General features: G+C 37.3%; 1 protein-coding gene across 9 annotated transcripts in view; it reads right to left on the bottom strand.

Moving 5' to 3' along the window:
* FKTN (fukutin) overlaps positions 1 to 21,176 on the bottom strand; it is a 111,786-nt gene that overhangs the window by 15,031 nt on the left and 75,579 nt on the right. For 8 of the 9 annotated variants that reach the window (XM_037797653.1, XM_037797650.1, XM_037797648.1 and 5 more), the window contains 2 exons: positions 18,869 to 19,002; positions 17,253 to 17,380 (listed from right to left, as the gene is read on the bottom strand). In XM_037797653.1, coding sequence (XP_037653581.1) covers positions 17,253 to 17,380; positions 18,869 to 19,002 — 262 coding nt within the window. The remainder of the gene's footprint in view (positions 1 to 17,252; positions 17,381 to 18,868; positions 19,003 to 21,176) is intronic. The other variant, XR_005210666.1, reaches the window with a different exon arrangement.

Consider the following 21,176-nt stretch of genomic DNA (forward strand, 5'->3'; position numbering starts at 1 on the left):
TGAGGGATGACTGTGCTATGTCACAGGTGAGTACCGTCCCCCCAGGGCGGTTCTGGGCTGCTGGGCTGTGTAGGAAGGCTCCCAGTCTGCTCAAATGATGGCTGAATGGGGCTTTGTTAATTCACACTGCTCCACCTTCCCAACTCTGGGACAATCAGCTGAGGTTGCAGGGAAGGCTAATGTCCACGCGCAGTTTTGTGGAGTGTGCCTGTTATTTGAAGCACTTCCGTCACACTGGGTTGTTTGGGGCAGCTCTGGGCTATGGGGCTGGCTATGGGCAGGAGTGTTTCCTGTCCACCAGGATGATGGCTGTGAGCGGACACCCCCCTTTTCTTGGGAAGTTGTGGTGTTTAGTAAAATTTCTCAGCCACTGGATTATTGCCTTTTGTCTCAGAGCTCTCTTAGTTCTGCTCTTGTCTTGACCTGCCCAAATTGCAAGTCTTTGAAGCTTTCTGTATTGGGCTTCTTAGAGTAATTGTTTTAGAAAAAGAAAAAAGGATTAAAAAAAAAAAAAAACGGCCCTCCTCACAGATCTAATGGGTTATTGAAATGCTAAGAGACAAAGCAATTAGGGCCATTAAGGAAAGGTCCACAGGGCAGAGAGATCAGCTTTTCTTCGGGATTTGCATATGAGCCTGAGGGCCTGAGCTCTGCCCTTCCCCTTTCTATGTTCACCAGAACTCCAAAAATCCTCCGCTTTTATTTTGGAGTTTTTCGTGCTGTTTTTTTCTATGTCTGTCTCCTCTCTGCTGGGCTGGCTGCTCTCAGATTCTCTGGTGTCTGGTCTCAGTCTATCTATGGTTGGAGTTTGGATCAGTAGAATGAGTTTCCGATAAGGGCTGCCACTGCAGTTCTCCCTTCTCCTTCCCGGAGCTGACAGCCCCTCCTCCCACGGGACTGAGCCTGGCAGGGAGGGGCGCGGGTCCCCTGGCCGCAAAAACTTACAGATTTCGCTGATCTCAGCAGTTCCACGTTTTCATGAGTGTTGTATGAAGTATGCCCAAAGTCAGATTGCTCTGTGGTGTCCAGTCCACGCAGTTCCTGGCTTTCTACCTACTTTCCTGGAGGAGTAACTAAAACATACAGCTCACCAGTCCGCCATCTTGCCCCACCTCCCACCAACCTTTTTTGAAGACAGATTCAGGGAATTGAGCTTGGAGGCCAGAGCAGAGCATGGCACCAACTTCCCCACCAGCGCACCTCAGGTACGTGACTTTGACCTCACTGGGGTAGAACTTGAACAGCATCGTGTCAGATGAACTCGGTTGTGTGATAACCAAAGAATGCTGTACCTTGGCCTCCTCTGAGCTGGGTCTATCATTCTTTTACCCTCTTCATTTGAATGCTTAATATATTTTTTAAATCTATTTTTTCATATTTGGTGTTTCTGACACTATAAATTTACTTCTATCCCTTTAGTTGCATCCTATAAGTTTTGGTGTGTAGCACATTCATTACCTTTGAGCCCTAAATATTTTATAATATCCACTATGATTTCCTTTTTAACTTATGAATTATTAAGGAGGGCACTTTAAAGTTTCCACACATTTTAAAAATGTCTTTTAATTGTTGATTTCTAATTCATGCAGAATCTCTACCTTCTTCCTAACTATGGCACTTGAACTACTGCATGAACAATGACATATCTTCTCCCCAATTTGTTCCTGTCAAGAGTTTTCTTTTTTTGACATTTCTCTTTTTAACACATTAAATTGTTGTCATTATTATTTTTTACAGGTATAGAGGGTTGAATGGTGGCACCCACAAAAGATATGTCACCTGGAACTTGTGAATATGACTTCATGTGGATAAAGGGTCTTTGCAGATGAAATTAAATTAAGGATCTTGAGATGAGATCATTTTGGATTAGAGTGAACCCTAAATCCAAGGACAAGTGTCTGCAGAAGAGATGGGGAGAAGACACATGGAAGAGAAAGTGATGTGAAGATGGAGGAGGCTGAGACTGGAGAGATGCAGCTATGAGCCAAGCAATGCCAGGGATTGCTGGCAGCCACCAGAAGCTAAGAGTGGGGCATGGAACAAATTCTCCCTTGGAGACTCCAGAAGGAAACAGACATGTGGACACCTTGATTTCAGACTTCTGGCCTGCAGAACCATGTAAGAATAAATTTGTTTTAAGCCATCAAGTTTGTGGTGATTTGTTATGGCAGCCCTAGGAAACCAATACAACAGGCAATGGTTAACTAATTTACTGACATATTTTATCCATTTCTGTGCTCACCATTATTTCATCTATATCAAGTCTTTGAAGTTTCTGGGTTCTTTACTTGATCTTAAAATATGGATCTGTGAGGCATAAACATTCTTTGTATAACTGTAAATCTCTTTACTTTGACCTCACTCTTAAACACTTGTATTAACTTTATATAACAGTCTAAGATGACAGTTATTATTTCTCCTCAGCTTTTGGAAGATGTCACACCATTATCTTCTGCCATTTATTGTGGCTGAGGTATAATTGTTGTTCCTTTGTGAGCAATCTATTTTCTCTGGTAATCTCTAAAATTTTTTGTTCCTGATGTTACAGTTTCCTTAAGAAGAATCTGGATGTAGCTTTATTAGTTATCCTGCTTATGTACCTTTAATTTGGAAGTTCTCTTTAATGACTGCCTCTCTGCTATTCACTCTATTCTCTTCTAGTTCAGCCATGTCTTTCAGACATAGTTCAACATTTTATGTGTAGAGCAAAGGGAATGTGGCACAATGAGGAATTACTGTGCCACAATGATTATAAGTCACAACCATCCAACAGTCATCTAAGAATTAGAATCAACTCTCGAAAACCAAAGTTTTACTGCCTAGTTACTTTTTAACCACCTTTTCCACTAAACTTCTCACAACCTGACTGAGAAGCAAAAGGAGGAACTGGTAACATACTTTTCAGAGCCTGTCTAGAATATAGTCTCTCTGAGGTCCTTATTGATCCTATAATCCATCCCTGTCTCAAACATATAGTCAATATATACAGCATATATGTGTTTCCATACAATAAAGTTCTACCTACTGCAAACTGTTTACCCACTGACTTCCACTGTAAATTGAATGATTTCATTAACCCTACTGACTTATTAAACTTGGCCATACAATTCCCGTGGACCACAGTCCCAGTGACAGGACTAATGACCATCTATGCCACAAGAGAAACAGGAGAGGTCCACCAATGAATGGACAAATTAAAGCTTGTATGGCCAGTTATCATTTGACACCTGAATGCACATATATAATGACCATATAAAAAACTATCACCAAAACATGCACAAAACTTTTCTTCGATGCCAGAGAACAAAGCCTCAGGACACTTTTATTTTTACAGCATAGCTTCCAAAACCTAGATCTAAAGCTCATCAAAATCCAATTCGACTCTAATTGTGCTTGCTTTCCCTCAGACAATTTATAGGATTTCTCTTTGGTTATAACAACAATGAGAAAAGGAGGTTAAAATTATGATTTCAAATTGCATACTAAATACAAAAACGTTATTTTCTTTTATTTTGATTTCAGATTATCCAATTTGTCCACAGCAGATACAAAAGGCTCACTGATCAATTCATTGGTTCTAATCCCATTTATGCCTCAGTCTCAACTTGTGATCTTGGCCTCTTTTCTTTTAGCATCCATTTTCCAATTCATAAAGTAGAGGAACCATCTTTATTTTTCCTTTGTAAATTTTTAAATCAACTTCTATGACAAGTAATTTACATACAATGAAATGCACCTGATTTAAATGTACTGTTTGATGAGTTTTGACAACTGTCTATACCTATGTAACCACCACCACAATTGAGAGGACATTTCTACCACTTTCTCCCCCAATTTTTCTCCTTTGCAGTCATGCATTCTTCCTCCCTATCCTGGCCCTAGGACATTGCTGTTGTTATTTCATACTTGATTGGTTTCATCTGTTCTAGAACTTTAAATAAATGGAATTAAATCGTATGTACTGTTCCTATCTGACTTCTTTCATTTAGCATGTTTTGGAGATTCATCCATGTTATTGTGTATACCAGTAATGCATTCTTCTTTATTGCTGAGTAGTATTCCATTGTTTGAAAATACCATAATTTGTTTATCTGGTCATCAGAAGATGGGCATTTGGGTTGTTTCCAATATTTGACTAGTATGAATAAGGCTGCCATGAACATTTGTGTAAATAAGTCTTTCAGTTTTTACTTTTTTATTTATCTTGGAATGGCACCTACTTTTAATATACCTTATAGAATTATGTTCAACCAAGAAAATATAAGGCAGTCTTAAAAGTATTGTTTACTTCACATAAATGGAAGATTTGCTATTCATTCTGAGGCAATCTTCTCTTAAACGAACAAACAAACAAAGCTTGCTATATAAATAACTGCCACTTTTGTATATTGTCTAAGTATATAGTTAACATATAACAAGGATTCAAAGTTCTTCCCTCAATCCCTCAGTTTTGCACCTGCTGACTACTTGAAGGTATAATTAAGGAGACCTATGACATAATCCATATGTTGTAAAATAAAGGCATAATTGGCAGGAAATGTGAGAAGCCAATGTTTTAAATAAACTCATTTAAATAAATTATTCAAATTTGCTTGTTTAGCTTCACAGCTGTAAGTACTAAAAAGACAAATGTTTCTTGAGAGTTAAGATTGTGGGAGCATGGTATCAATCTATGAAGCTGAAAGAGCCTATGAGTGAGGTTTTAACAACCAACCCTTAACTTTATGGCTTTAATTCTCCAAAGATGCCAGGATGGATCAGGCCATTAATTTGGTATCCCCTATATCATCTTAATGAACTCAGGGCAACAAGGGGCATGATTTGAGTTTATGTAGGGCTCAGGTTTCACTCAGTCTGACAGATTTAAGAGGCTTGATTCTATTTATCACCCAGAAAGGACAGACAAATCCACAAAAAAAAAAATTCCCAATAAAGTCTGAGAGAAAAGAAAAAGAAAAAATCGAGGGCAATTCAGAGGCAGGGGAGATTATTTCTAACTTGCGGTCCTGAGGAGGGACTTTTAAACGGAGGCAACTGGATGCCTTGCCTGGGCAGAATCGGGACTGGGGGGAGTCATGACAACCTGGCACCGCTAGGGACATGCCTAAGATCTTGGACTAAAAGCAAGTTTCAAAATGCAGGGCATCCAAATGCAATGTGGGATCCTGGATTGGATCCAGGAACAGAAAAGAGACATTAGTGGAAAAACTGGTAAAATCTGCATAAAGTCTAGAGTTTAGTTAAATGTAAGGGCACCAGTGTTGGTTTCTTAGTTTTGATGAATGGGCCATGGTAACATAATATGATCACATTAGGGGAACCTGGGTGAGGTATCGATATACCAGAACTCTCTGTATTATTTTTGCAACTTATCTGTAAATCTAAAATTATCTCCAAATAAAAAGTTTATTTAAACATATGGGGGAAAAAAGACAAGGTAGAATAAAGCATGCTAACAAGGAAAATTAAGAAGGCTGGTACAACTGGTAAACCTTAAAGAATTAAAAGAAAAAGAAGACATTGAGAAATAAAATCCTATACATTTACTGGTATTAGAACATTGTTCACATGCCTACTTCTCATGTGAGTAGCACAATCAAATAAAAACTAAAGATATGGTCCAAGAGATTCCAAATTACCATTTATCTCAATCTCAAGCACCTCTATCTCTTAGCTCTCAAATATCATGAATAAAATAACTCTCTATCCTTTGCTTAGGGCTCACCAAGTTTCTTTGTTGGATCTAGGAAGACTTTTATCAAAAACAATTTAAGAATTAATATTAAACATACCCATTGTATCTGTGATTTCTCTCTATTTTTGTCAATCATCTCAGATGTCCACCTGCTATGCTGAAACTTACTTTACTTAGAAATTGAGGAAACTTTGTCCCTTAACATTATGTTCATGCAGGCTACAAGAATACTCTGCTGCAATAATTTTCTGGATTGTTTTTGAGATGCTGATACTAGTTTCTATACTACTTAGCAGTTTCTAATTCACAGATTCATCCCATGTCATTAAAATGGATTGCCACCAAAGGTACTCTTTAAGTCATTTCTTCTCATGAGTCACTTATTTTATCTATTTGCATGGCTTTATCTACTTTCATGTTTTCTTATTGCTAAAAATTATCACAGTTGGGACTTTCAGCTTTTGGTAATGGTGGAGCAAGTAATTTGAACCAATGCTCCCTGATAGCAACTAGAAAAGCTACACAAAATATTTTTAAAACCTGCTTGGAGGCAGACTTGAGAGCTAAGAAGGCAATGAAGAACTGCAGGGTCAGCATCTAGGAAATGAAAGAAAAAAAGAGGTAAGCCTGACATTTTTGGCAGCTTTTTTCCTAGAGCATCTGTCAATTCCTGAAGAAGTAGCTGAAAGGGTAAGAAGATGGGCAGAGCTTTTGAGAGTTCATTAGGGCTAAAGGTGAAAAGATCTAACATGGAGTGAAGCAGAAGCAATATTTGAAAAGATAACGGCTGAAAAATTTTCAAGTCAAGTCAGGGCAGCACCCGGATTCCCTTCCATCGCCGGGGCACAGACTCAACCCCTTCAGAACAGTGGGGTAGTGGCCAGGCTCTCCCCAATCCCCAGGGAATGTGCTCCACCCTTTCTGAGGCCTGGGGTGACAGCACTTCCTTAACATCGAGGTGGAAGGCCCACCCTCAACTTCCGGGGCAAACTCACCCTTTCCATGTATGTGGGCCATTCCGTTCTCCCAGCCCAAGACCTCTTGACTCCAGACCTCAACATCCATGCCTCTGTCTTTGAAGAAATTTTTCTTCAATTTGTTCCTTGTCTGTCTCCTCCAGTCCAGACTGGCAGCAGCTCTGTCTGTAAAGATCTCGCAAAAATTCTGTTGGCTTCGCATGAAGCACACAGGGGTCAAGCTGTCAGATAATAGGACTTTCCACAAATCCTTTCCGAATAACTCCATCTCTAATCCAGGATTGTTCTGAAACGGTGGTCGGCTTCCATGTTTGGTTAAATCCTCACGTAGAGCTGTAACTTCTGGGGTTCCATCCCTTGGAAGCCCAGAATTTTCCAAACCATCAGTTTCTGGTTTCTTTGAACCCAAGAGTTCAGTTCTAAGTTTATCTCTCTCTGCTCACATTTTACTATAAGCTGCAAGGAGAAACCATGCTACATCCACAACTTTCAGTTTTGAAATCTCATCAGCCAAGTATACCAGCTTGTCGCTGTCAAATTCTTCCTTCCATCCGACACCAGGACTCAATTTTGCCAAATTCTCTGCCATTTTAAAACAAGGATCGCCTTTCTTCCAGTTCGCAACAATACATTCATCATTTCTGCTCAAGGCCTTATCAAAAGTATCTTTAGAGTCCATATTTCCACAGTCTCTTCAAAGCAGTTTAGGCCTTTTCTATCAAGCTCCTCACAATTTGTCCAGAATCTTCCCCTTATCCATTTAAAAAGCCATTCCAAAATGTTTAGTATTTGCAAACTCAGCAGCATCCCACTTCTCTGGTACCAAAATCTGTTCTGGTTTGCTAATGCTGCCATTTTGAAAAAACACCCAAAATGGACTGGCTTTTATAAAGGGGTTTTATTTGGTTACAAAGTTACAGTCTTTAGGCCATAAAGTGTCCAAGATAAGGCATCAACAATTGGGTACCTTCACTGGAGGATGGCCAATGGCATCCGGAAAACCTCTTTTAGCTGGGAAGGTACATGGCTGGCATCTGCTCCAGAGTTCCGGTTTCAAAATGGTTTTCCCCCAGGACGCTCCTCTCTAGGCTGCAGCTCCTCAAAAACATCACTCTTATTTGCTCTTGGGGCATCTGTTCTCTGTTAGCTTCTCCAGAGCAAAAGTCTGCTTTCAAAGGCCGTCTCCAAAACATTGCTCTGTTAAGCTGCAGTTCCTCTCTTGGCTCCTGTGCATTCTTCAAAGTGTCCCTCTTGGCTGTAGCAAGCTAGCTCCCTCTGTCTGAGCTTATACAGTGCTCTAGTTAACTAATCAAGACCCACAATGAATGGGCGGGGCCACACATCCATGGAAATTCTCTAATCAGAATTATCACCTATATTTGGGTGGGTCGCATCTCCATGGAAACACTCAAAGAATTACAATCTAATCAACACTAATACGGCTGCCCACAGAAGACTGCATCAAATATAATGGCATTTTGGGGGACATAATACATTCAAACTGGCACATCAGGTATTGCCAAATCCTCTCTAGATATGAAAATCCTAGATGGAATCTTTTCCCAATATAATAAGGCTGGTTCATCTATACTGAAAATCTATTCTTTAGTGTAGCCCCTTTTATCAATTATCTTAGCTAGATCTGCTGTTGCAGCTTCTACATCAGCACTTGCTGCTTCACCTTGCACTTTTATGTTATGGGGATGGCCTCTTTCCTTAAATCTCAGGAACCAACCTCTGCCAGCCTCAAACTTCTCTTCTACTGCTTCCTCACCTCTCTCAGCCTTTCCAGAATTGAAGAGAGTTAGGGCCTTGTGGGATGCAACCAAAGATGTACTTAAGAGATAAATTAATAGTCTTAAATTGCATATATTTTAAAAGGAGGCTAAAAAAAGCAGCAATGACCTAAGAATCTATCTCAGTGAGTTAAAAAGAAAAAGGTACAGCAAATAAAATAGAAGAAAGTACAAGGAAGGGAATAATATAGATAACAGTAGAAATTAATGAAATATAAGCAAACAAATAATAGCCAAAAGGTTTTTCTTTGAAACGACTAATGAAATTGATAAAACTTGGAAGGAATGATCAAGAAAAAATGAGAAGGCACAAATAATTGATATAGGAATGAAAATGGGGAAATCATTAAAAATCCTACTGGCATTAAGAACATGATAAAGGATATCATAAATAATTTTATGCCAGTACACTTGAAAATAGACATGAATAGAACAAATTTCTGAAAAAACACAACCAACCAAAACTGTTACAAAAGGAAATAGAAAAATCTGAAAAGTCCTATATCTTATATAAAGGAAATTGAATATGTAATTAAAATCCTTCTAAGAAAGAAAACATTAGGCTCAGATGACTTCACTAGTGAATTACACTAAACATCTAAGGAAGAAAACAACATCCGTTTTAGAGAAAATGGATAGTTTTTTCAACAAATGTGCTGGAACAACTATAAATATATATATACATATATATATGGAAAAAAAAAAGCTTTGATCCATTCTTCACACCATATATAAAAATTAGCTAAAATAGAGCACAGTCCTGAATGTAAAATCTAAAACTATAAAGCCTCTAGAAGAAAACATGAAAAGACCTGGCAACCTTGAGTTAAGTGACTATTTCTTAGATATGATATCAAAGCATGGTCTATAAAAGAAAAAAATTGGCAAACTGAATTACATTAAAATAAAAATACTGTTTAAAAGTTACTATTAAGAGAATAAAAAGACAACTCAAAGACAGGGAGAAAATATTTGCAAGTCACGTACCTGAAAAAAGACTTTATACAGAATATATAAGAAACTTGCAATAATTACACAACTCATTAAAAAGTGGGCAAAGGATTTGAACAGATACTTTACCAAAAAAAAAAAAAAAATACAAATGGCAAATAAGCACATGAAAATATGTTCAACATCTCCATTCATTAGGGAAATGTAAATTAAAACCACCATGAGATAACAAAAGTGAGGTTTCTAGAAGATAATATAGGAAAATATCATTACCTTGAAAAGCACTATCTATAAATAGATTGACACATCAAACTACCTTAAAATTAAGAAATTCTATTTGTCAAAAGTCCATTAAGAGAGTGAAAAAGAAAAGCACAAATTGGGATAGTATATTTTGAATATATACAACCTACAAACAGTAAGAAAAGACTGACAACTCAACAGAAAAAAATTTACAATAGACTTGATCAAGTATTTCACTAAAAAACATATCTGAATGGGCAATAAATATGAAGAAGTGCTCTGCCTCATTAAATCATCAGGGAAATGGAAATTAAAACTACAATGAGTAAAACTGCACACATAACAGAATGGTTAAAATTAAAGTCTGACAATGCCAGGTGTTGACAAGAATATGGGACAACAAAAAGTCCCAATAAATACTGATGGGAGTATAAACTGGTACAACTACTTTGGAAAACTATTTGTGATTATTATACTAAGTTGAACACATGAATACCCTATCACCAAGCAACTGCACACTTTAGATTCATAGCCAATAGAATAGCATGTACACATTCCCTAAGTGACATGTACAGGAATGTTCCCTGTAGTATCACCTGTAATAGACTCAAATTGGAACCTAAATATCCAATTACAGTGGAATTGATAAATATCTGTTGTATATTCAAATTAACTACTATATAGCAATGAGAATGATTGAACAGTTACAATATGCAAAAATATGGATGATTCTCACAAACATGTTGACTGAAAGAAGCCAGCAACATATGGTTCCATTTTATATCAAATTAAAAACCAGGCAAAACTAAGGAGAGTCTAAACCTGCTTATAATTGTGCCTAAGAGTCTCCCCCTGAGTACCTCTCTGTTGCTCACATGTGGCTCTCTCTCTCTAGCTAAGCCAACTTGGCAGGTGATCCCACTACCCTCCTCCTTACGTGGGATTGACTCCCAGGGGTGTAAGTCTTCCTGGCAATGCAGGATATGACTCCCAAGGATGAATCTGGACCCAGCATCATGGGATTGAGAACATCTTCTTGACCAAAAGGGGGATGTGAAAGGAAACAAAATAAAGTTTCAGTGGCTGAGAGATTCCAAATAGAGTTGAGAGGTCACTCTGGTGGGCACTCTTACACACTATATAGATAACCCTTTTTAGGTTTTAATGTATTGGAATAGCTAGAAATAAATACCTGAAACTATCAAACTGCAACCCAGTAGCCTTGACTCTTGAAGATGATTGCATAACAATGTAGCTTACAAGGGGTGACAGTGTGATTGTGAAAGCCTTTGGATCACACTCCCTTTATCCAGTGTATGGATGGATGGGTAGAAAAATGGGGACAAAAACTAAATGAAAAATAGAATGCGAGGATGATTTGGGTGTTCTATTGTACTTTTATTTTTTATTCTTATTTTTACTTTTTCTGGTATAACGAAAATGTTCAAAAAATAGACTGGGGTGATGAATGCACAACTATATGATGATACTGTGAACAGCTGATGGATGATTATATGGTATGTGGATATATCTCAATAAAACTGAATTTAAAAAAAAAACAGGCAAAATTAAACTCTAATATTAGAAGCCAGAGTAACTGTCACTTTGCAGGGGACAGTCACAGTGACTGCAAGGGGAAATGAGGGAGACATCTGGAGTGCTGGCAAATATCTATTTTTTGACCTGGGTGTCGGTTATACCTTTCTTCATTTGATAATTCTTTGAGCTATACATTTGTTCTGTGTACTTTTCTGTATGTGTATTACACTCCAAATAAAAAAATTTAACACAATTGTCCCTATCTCCTAATCTTCTCCAGTTCCTATGATTATAAACTGACATGTTATTTTGGACTCTTGGGTCACCATGCACTGCCTTTAGGCTTAGGGCTCCCCTGTTCATAGGCAGGCATGTGTCCACCCTTCTAATTTGTCACTAAGTCCTTTAACTTATTCTTCCAGTCACCACTGCTAAGTACATGCCCTTATGCACCCAAGCCTGGCTCTCTATACCAGCTTTTTTGGGCGTGTGGTGGGGTTCTGTCTCCATGTCTACACACAGTCTCTTTCACTTCTCCATGCCTAGCCACACTAACTAAAATAATAGTCCTCAGCAGAGCTTTTGTTCTACTGCATTCCCCATCCAAAGTCCTAAAGAGAGAGACTCTCTATTATCTATTATATCTAATAAAAAACCCTGCAACCCAACACTAAGACCAGTTCATCAGTACCGCCCAACATCATCTTCTTCTATACTCCATTAAAGGCCCTTTCCTATAGCCAAATCAATCTAATTTAGTAGCTATCTCTCATTCAACAATATTTGTTCAAGTTGTGCTAGTTAAACCCTCATGTCTTGAAGAAACATCCCCAGAGCCAGCACTCTGTTTCATGCCTTTACACTATTTCTTTCTGCAGTTACGTGTGCTACAAGTGTGCATTCATCTTTGTATCATTTGGTAGTCTTTAATTTACTGCTATGTGATTTTTCTCAAACTGCTACATGGCATAAGTCTTCATAACCAATTTCTAGACTCTACCTGCCTAATTCAGAATCAGCGAACAGCTGAGAATCTATTAGGCGCAAGCACTGAATCTGGTAATTTCCCAACATTATTTAACTTAAGCATTACAATGACCCTGTGAGGTTTCAGTGACATTTTCAGTTCATGGAGGAGAAACCTGAAGCTCAGAAGGTTATAACACCAAATAGCAGAAGTGAGATCTGAATCAAGTCGTCTGATTCCTGGGATCACTCAACTAAAATTATATTTGTACAAAGCTTAGATAGAGCAGCCACTACACAATAAGTGTTTAACAAATATTTGCAACAGGGCATTAAAAATGCACTGTAGTATTTTAAAGCTGGATTTTGAAATACTCAAAATATTTGAAAAGGAACAAAGTAGGAGGATTAGCACTACCTGGTAAGGTAGGTGGGGAATAGATATGTTATTGGTAGTACTAAAAGCCAATGGGTGTTTGAAACAGTTAACAGTAAGGTAATAATTCTTGGGTAAGCTGCTATCAATGACCAACACAGTTTTGTAATGGAAGATACCTTAGGATAATGAAAAGAACGTGGGAAAAAAAAATTAGTCAAAGGAACTATCAGAGAGTCATGAAATGATTGTAATTCCAATGAAAAACTCGGTATGCATTCTCATTCACTGTTGGCGATTGTATAAAAATTTGTATAACCTTTTAGGAAGGCAATCTGGCAATACATATCAAAACTCTTTAAAAGGCTCAATAATTCCACTTCTTGCAATCTATTCAAGAAAACAATCCCTAATAAAACTTTTACTTTATATACAAAGAGTATATAAACTCACAGAATAGTTTTAATTAAAAAAAAAAACTGGGAACAATCTAAACAAAAAAATGGTTAAGAAAACCTGTTAGTATTTCCATATTCCTCCTAATTCTACCAAAGAAACGTCGCTAATTTAAGCCATACATCCTTGCTGTTATTGCCAGATAGAGCTGATTTGGTACCTCAACTGTGCATTACACATACTTCAATTACTGTACTGGTGATGGAGTACTTTAAATTTGTTTCAAGGTCTAGACTACGAGATCCCTGAGAGCAGAAACTAAGTTATATTCACATCAGTGTCCTTAGCACATAGCAGGTAATAATTAATTTTGCAGAAATGAAATGATAAATTATACAGGAGCCACACTTGGATGGGAGTTTAGTCTCACAGAGACTAATTCAAATTCTCCGGAAAACTATACAATAAGCAGGAAATGCAAATATCAAAAGATATACAGAACGCACTATAAGCCAAAGGGGAAGAGTATGGTATAGTTGGTGAGAGATTTCCCATTAGAGGATAAAGAGGTAAGTATGGGATGTTTCAGTGGAAGGATATTAACAATAGATTGAAATCGTGGGTGACACTAACATCATGGATGAATAAGAGCTTGGACTCTGGGGGGACTCAGACCTGGGTCTAAGTCTTAGCTCTGCCTTAATTTCCTCATCTGTAAAATGAAGATGCCAATAATAAAATCTCCCTTATAAACTTATTTTGAGGGTTAAAAGACATGACACTTACAAAGCTTTGGCTTAACACCTGGCACATACTAAGTAGTCAACAAAAGTTAACCATCATTATTACCTTATTACCTCTCAAATTTCTGGCCTCTGCCCGTATCAGATGATGCAAATGGGAAGGAAAGAAAGAACCCAAAGAAACCTGGGCAGCCTCTGTAGAATCTGTGAGGCTGTGCTATAAAAATGTCACATCATGGAGGCATATTATATTCATCACTTTTTATTACCTGTGATTTGGACTGTGGAGAAGAAAAAAAGTCCAGACAATATTTAAGAATGGGATTTGGATTGTAGGTAAAAGAATGGATTTAGTTAAAGGAGTGATAGGCTGAGAACTAGGGATGAAATGCCCATTATGGGACCTGGGGAGAAAATGCTTGCCCAGAGTAACTCATCCAACTAACCACTGTGTTGAAGGGGCTATGCTTTGTGCCAAGGCAACACAGTAGTAATGGTAATGGTAATGGTAATGGTAACGGTAATGGTAATGGTATAGTAATAATACAGTCATTTTAGTAGAAGCAGTAGCTTCTGTAGAAGTAGTAGCTAATACTTAGATAGTACTTACAGTGTGCCACGTACTGTTCTAAATGGATTACATCTACTAACTCATTTAACCTATTAACTCTTGGTAGGAAGTGTTTCAGCTTAAGAATCAAGCAGTCTGTGGTTAAAGCCTGGCCCTACAATTAGTGGTTCCTTTACTTCTCTGAGACTCAGTTTTCTCATAATAATTGGGAATAAGAATACCAGATGCATAGGAATAGTGTGAGGATGATCTGAGGTGATGCATATAAAGTACCTAGCATAGTGCCTGACATCTAGCAGATGCCCTGGCAGCTATCTCTTTATCATTGCTTTTTGTTATAATTATTATTAAATCTTAATAATCTAGACATCATTCTAAAGGCATGCAGAGTAAAATTTAGAAAAGGGAAAAACTTTTTTCTTCCTTCCTAAGTTCCCCTTCAGCCTTTTAAAAAATTGTAAGCATCTGATATTATTAAATTTTTCTCAGAATGCACTATACATGAATTAAAAAAAAAAAATCTTAAAGAGAGAAAAAGATCCTCAGACTAGCTTTAAAGGTTTCCCCTCCTAGGGATAGTAATGATGAAAATATGTAAAGCTAAGGCTCTGCAGTTCCTTAAAGCAAATTGTTCTGAAAAGAATGGACACGGCATATGGTTGGAGGAATCTTCCAAAGAGTCTACTCTGCGCAGCCATCCCCTGTTCTTTTCTCTGCCTTTTAAGGTCACTGTAACATGATAGAAAATCTGGGACGCACACCATCTGTCCAGATAGTTCTATCACTGCTCATTTCTCTTGTTAAATAATCAGAACACTTCACACTTTCCAAACACTGCTACTATAAAGAGCAGTTATAGCAGAATGAAAGAAGCTTTTTCTATCCAGAAATGTAGTGGTTGGAAATGAATGATTCTTTTGAGGGTTGCAGGTTTCAGATCACATAAGTGAAAAAAAAGAAGTTCAAGCCTTAGAAGGAAATTCAAGAATAACAGGATTCTAACACTGGTTCTAAAAATTATCTTTTTTAGAGAAAAGGTGACACTCTCATATGAGTTCCCTAAGAAGAGAGAGAGCAGTTTAATATTGAGAAAAAATGTATGGGTTTCTAGTTTATAAATTTCTCATAAGTCTGAAGAATAGTTTTCTTTACTACTATTACCAGGAATGTACAGTAGCAGGAGGAGAAGGAGAGGTTTTGATAATAGCAGCTGATAGTTCTGGAGCACTCAGAACATGCTAGACAATGTTCAAAGCTCTTTTCATGTATTACCTCATTGAATCCTTAAAACAAGCCCATGTGGCCGTTTCTATAATTACTGCCACTTTTTGAATAAACAAGCTGTAGTCCATTTTCCAAAACATATACTGCCATCCCCCCATTCACTTAACTGTAGTGAGTGTCAATGACAGATTAATGAACTTAACTTCTGAGTGTCTTACAATCAGAGCTTACCCAACACGAAGGAGTTTGTCATCATAAAGCAAAATAATTTCTTATAATAAATAAAAGTTTCAAGACTATGCCCTAGTATCTGTATTGATTTGGGGAATCTTCATAACTTTGAAGAAGTAGTTTGGATTACTCTCAAACCTCCAGAACAAGTTTAACCTCACAAGAAGGCACCCTGCCTTCAATTAAGGATTCAGGGATCCCAGTAGAGTTGTGTCCAGGTACTCCAGAAAAACCAGTCTGAGTTTAGTGTTCTTCGGTTCACAGAGTACTCCTCATTGTGCCCAATGGCTCAAATTCATTCACGAACAGAAACTCCAGTTTCAATTAGTTCCAGAGGTAAATTTACTCCCACACGGTAGTCACCTGACTACCATAATAACAGTGGCAGCCATGACAGTAATGACATTAACAATCACAACAAAAATATTAAAGAATAACAATTTTAGTAACAACCACCATTTACTGATAACTTGCTAAGTGCTTCATACTGTCAGGTGTATTAGGAAGGCAAAGCAGGAAGTCTAGGGACACACTGCTATCTGTCTGACTCCACATATTTACTGTGTGATCTCGAACAAATTACTTAAATTTTCAGGGCTTCATGGAATATCTACCTCCTAAGTTTTTGTGAGGATTAAAATGTGTTAATACCTGTAAAATGTTCAAAAAAGTGCCTGACACAAAGAGCCTGAAAAAAAGGTTTTTATACAAGCACACGTGAACACACAACAGACACATCCATCATCTTTAATTATCTCAAAAGCCTTCTAAGATGAGTGGTCCCTCCCAAATTTTATAGATGAGAAGATTAATGTTCATAAAAGCCGAAAGCCACAAATTAAAATCTAGATGTTAAAAATGCCTATCTACCAGACTGCATTTCACCAATTGAGACACTTTTCTCCCCAATTTTTCCATCTGTTAATCATTTATGTATCTTACTATCATAATTGGCAGTACCCTTCCTTTCTTTGTCAAACATAAAATAATGGTGTATCTTATAATCAATATCATTTTACATTTAACAAGGTATGGTAGCTGTTAAGCCCAATGAGCATCTTTTAAGGATTAGCCTTCACATTAAAGGAACATTCCAGAGCTTGCCCAACATTTATGTTCTCAGCCCCATTCAATACCAATTTCCCACTTAAACTTCCCTTCACCTTGACTATGTCTTTCTTACTGACTCTTATCCATTCCCATCTAATTATCAACACCTCACAGCTCTGAAAGCCAATCAGTTTTTTGGCTCAGGCTCTGGGCTTGATTTTGTACTCCTTGTTTTGGTTTTCCCTTTCTGATGGCTCAAGGACTTCTAATCATAACGGATTACAAGCCCAGGGACACTCCCTCCTCACAGACTGTCCTTATGGGCAGTCCCCACATGGCAGGCACAGCTGGACTCTGTGGGTAAGCTGAGAAAGTACCAGCTAAAAGTGGAGCCTTAACAGAGCCTTTTGCCCCACCATTTTCAGTTACTTCCTTATTTCCACCTCTGAAGTTATTTCTATGGCCCCTTTTGCAAGTACTTATCTGAGTCATACTTAAATTTTTTTCCCGTTTTGGCCTGAGTGCCTCCATTCCACATATGATCAGTCTCTTCATAGAAGAAAAAAATGTCAAGTTTTACATTGTCTTTTCCCTGGAAGGACAATTCCAAGCTGTCTTCTACCTAAGGGGAAGAAGAAAACCTTCATAGACGGACAAAAAGGAAATTCAATAAAAAAAACTTTTTTTTTTTTTTTAAAAAGGAAAAGATTCTTAGGTTTTACATTTTTTCCACATTTTTTCCAAGTTGGAACACCTCTGAAATTAGGATGCATCTTACAATCAGTAGCACACCATCATCTGATTTCTTTCTTAAATGCATATAAAATATTGTTACTTCTTACAATTGCTGACAACTCAGAATAAATGACCAAAGGAAGTTAAATGATAACTCGGCAGAGAAAATAGAAATACCCTGTTCCAGAGCCCCTTTCTGACTAAAGAAGGAAAAGAACCAAAGAAAAATTAGTCCCTTTATTAACCAAGTAAAACTATCAGGAAATCTCTCATATCATGATCAATCAATAAATACTTTAGTAAATGTGGCATTATATAAACCCACACAAATACCATAGATCATTAAATTATATATTTGAAAAAAGAAGAAAAATTTAAGCTGCAGAAATAAAGAATTCTAAGAGCATTTCCCTAAAGAAACCTATCTTACAAATAATTGTGTTCTCTTTGCACTTGGTGCATCTGTCTGTTACAGCACTAATCACATAATAATTATTTGCTCATGTGCTTTTTCTCTCAATTAGACAGGGAGCTCCTCAAGGGTAAGGACTGTAATTTATGCGTCTTTGTGTTCCAGGTGTGGAGCCCAGTGGCAGGCATCCGGTGAGCGTTCAGCAAATGTTTGCTGGATGAATCAAGTTCTTCTGCTTTCCCTCTGATCTCAGAAAAATATTTTATTGTAATTTTTAATAAGCTAGAATGATTATTTATGATAGGGGAAGTAATTTTCTAGTAACTAAACATAGTCCTACTTACCTTCCAGGACACCACCCTCCTGGGAAGTTACAAATTAAGAGGAAGATGATTGCAAGGGATCATGGACTTAGGGCACAGGCAGATTTCATCCAGGGCTGGTGACCTATCCCTGCTCACCCCCAACTGCTTAGACCTAGGATGGTCTTCCTTGGACAATGTGAGATAAACAAGAAACTCAAGTATTTATTTACAATGATTCTATATTTCTGCTTCTTAGCAATAAATGGAATGTTTCAGGTTGACAATGATTATCTACGCTTAAATGAACATAAAATTAAATGATTCATGAGAAACAATATAATTTCAGGGAGGCTGGGTGGGATTCTTATTAAATTAATTGTATATTATATTATGTTAGATATTATGTTTTTCCAATTATAATGGCAATACATTCATCTGCAAGAGCAAAAAATCCTTCTCTCCTTATTGTCAGTAGTAAGCCTGATTTTCTAGCTTTTCCTTAAGTAGTGAAGGAGTCACAAATAGTAACAAACTCAATTCTGGTCAATAATGAATGATGAAATGATATATGCAACATTTTTAACTGTCTCTGAGTTGATTATGAACTTTACTTTTGAGATGACTTACTTACAAAGTAAAGCAGATTTTTATTACTGACCTTCCCAAATTTGTGTTTGAGTGGAAGTCCTGCATCCTGAAATGCGATAATAATATCAGATTTGTAATCCTGTATGAAAATCCCTAGGTCGACATCCTTGCTATATGGAATAATGCTGCACTGCCGATACCATCCTGAAAGTAAAGAATAAATTTTAAAAAGTTTTCTTTAAGCTTAAGTTTACACAAAATTAGTCATTATAATGGATGATCCATTTAACAATGAATTTTATTTCACAGGACTAGATACAAGGTGCATTATCAAAATTATTATTTTTTAAATGAAATACCAAACTCAAAGACTATCTGATGTTATAAAAGCCTCTTGTTAAGAATATACTTTTAATTAATTAACTAATTTTATTATTATTTTTTACTGGTCTGAACACATATTCCTCAAAAACTTCAATGATATATTTTAATTTCTGAATAAAGCATAGGCTTTAATAATGTTAACTGGGCTATCCATTAAAACAAATTAAGTTACTGTTAAGAATTTTTCATTATTAACGTCTAATGATGGAAGCAGCCTTTAAGAATTGCTAAAGATACCTAATTTAATTCTTTTGCTTGATCAATATCCCTTTCCTCAGCAATAGTTTGTAGAACTTAGTAGTTCTGTACAGCTCATGTCTGCTGGATCATATGAAAAGGAAAAGCAATTTCAGCATTAATTTTCAATATGTTGTCCAAAGTTATTTCTGGGTGTTTACTATGCATCTATTTCTCAATTAGGTGCTAGAGCATTGTTCTAAGAAATAAGATTTAAATCATAGTTCTAAGGGCTCCTGGATCTCTCCTGTTATCCTGCCAATCCTTCCATCCAAAGTAATTAAAAAGTAAGAGAATATTTAGTTACCTATATGGGCATCACTGTCAGGCAATATGGTTTGGGATTCTTAATCTTTAATTTCATTTTAACATAGCAGTAGATGTTAAAGAGGCCTAAGATAGGGTCCCTCCTCCAGTTTGAGAAAAATCTATAGATAAGCAGCTAAAGCAATCAGCATCTATCAAAGAATCACAAACTCTTCAAAGTGGAAAGAGTCTTAATATATCTAATACAACTCCCTCATTTTCAGAAATGCTCCTTAGTTCAAGAAAACTATAGGGTTATGAACTCAAAAGAAATCATGAAAAATGATTAAGAAATATTTTTGTATATTTACGGCCTCCCCCTCCCCAGCCCCGAGGATCTGGGGGAAGGTGTGGATGTGGTGGACATCATCACCTGGACTGGTGTTGATGTTGTCACAAACATTGGAACTGGCAGTTTGATGTGCTGAGCCCTCAAGCATGGGACTTGCCCTTATGAAGCTCATTACCACAAAGGAGAGTCTAAAGTTGTATGTAACGGTGCCTAAGAGTCTCCCCCTGAGTACCTCTTTGTTGCTCAGATGTGGCCCTCTCTCTCTCTAACTGAGCCATCTCGACAGGTGAACTCGCTGCCCTCCCCTCTACGTGGGACCCGACTCCCAGGGGTGTAAATCTCCCTGGCAACGCAGAGTATGATTCCCAGGGATGAATGTGGACCCGGCATCGTGGGACTGAGAGTATCTTCTTGACCAAAAGGGGGATGCAAAATGAGACGAGATGGTTTCAGTGGCTGAGAGATTCCAAATGGAGTCGAGAGGTCACTCTGGTGGACATTTTTATGCACTATATAGATAACCCCTCTTAGGCTTTAATGTATTGGAATAGCTAGAAGTAAATACCTGAAACTACCAAACTCCAACCCAGCAGTCTGGACTCCTGAAGACAATTATATAATAATGTAGGTTACAAGGGGTGACAGTGTGATTTTGAAGACCTTGTGGATCACACCCCCTTTATCTAGTGTATGGATGAGTGGAGGAATGGGGATAAAAACTAAAGGACAAATGGGGTGGGATGGGGGGATGATTTGGGTGTTCTTTTTTCACTTTTATATTTTATTCTTGTTCTGGTTCTTTCTGATGAAAAGAAAATGTTCAGAGATAGATTGTGGTGATGAACGCATAACTATGTTATCATACTGTGGACAGTGGATTGTATATCATGGATGATTGTATGGTGTGTGAATGTATTTCAATAAAACTGAATTTAATAAAAAAAAGAATCAAAAAAAAAAAGAAATATTTTTGATGATATATTCTATAAAGCAATCTTGCCTCTAAAAAGTTAAACCCTAAAGCCTACATCAAATAAATGTGTGTAATGTACTCTCCTTTGGCTTCCACTAGCTGTAAGCTCCTTGACAGAAAGAACCATGTGAATTCTCCAGAGTCTAAAGGATAGGCTGACCACATATCCCAGTTCACGCCTGCTAT

This window comes from Choloepus didactylus, chromosome 10, assembly GCF_015220235.1.
Source record: "Choloepus didactylus isolate mChoDid1 chromosome 10, mChoDid1.pri, whole genome shotgun sequence".
Taxonomy (NCBI): domain Eukaryota; kingdom Metazoa; phylum Chordata; class Mammalia; order Pilosa; family Megalonychidae; genus Choloepus; species Choloepus didactylus.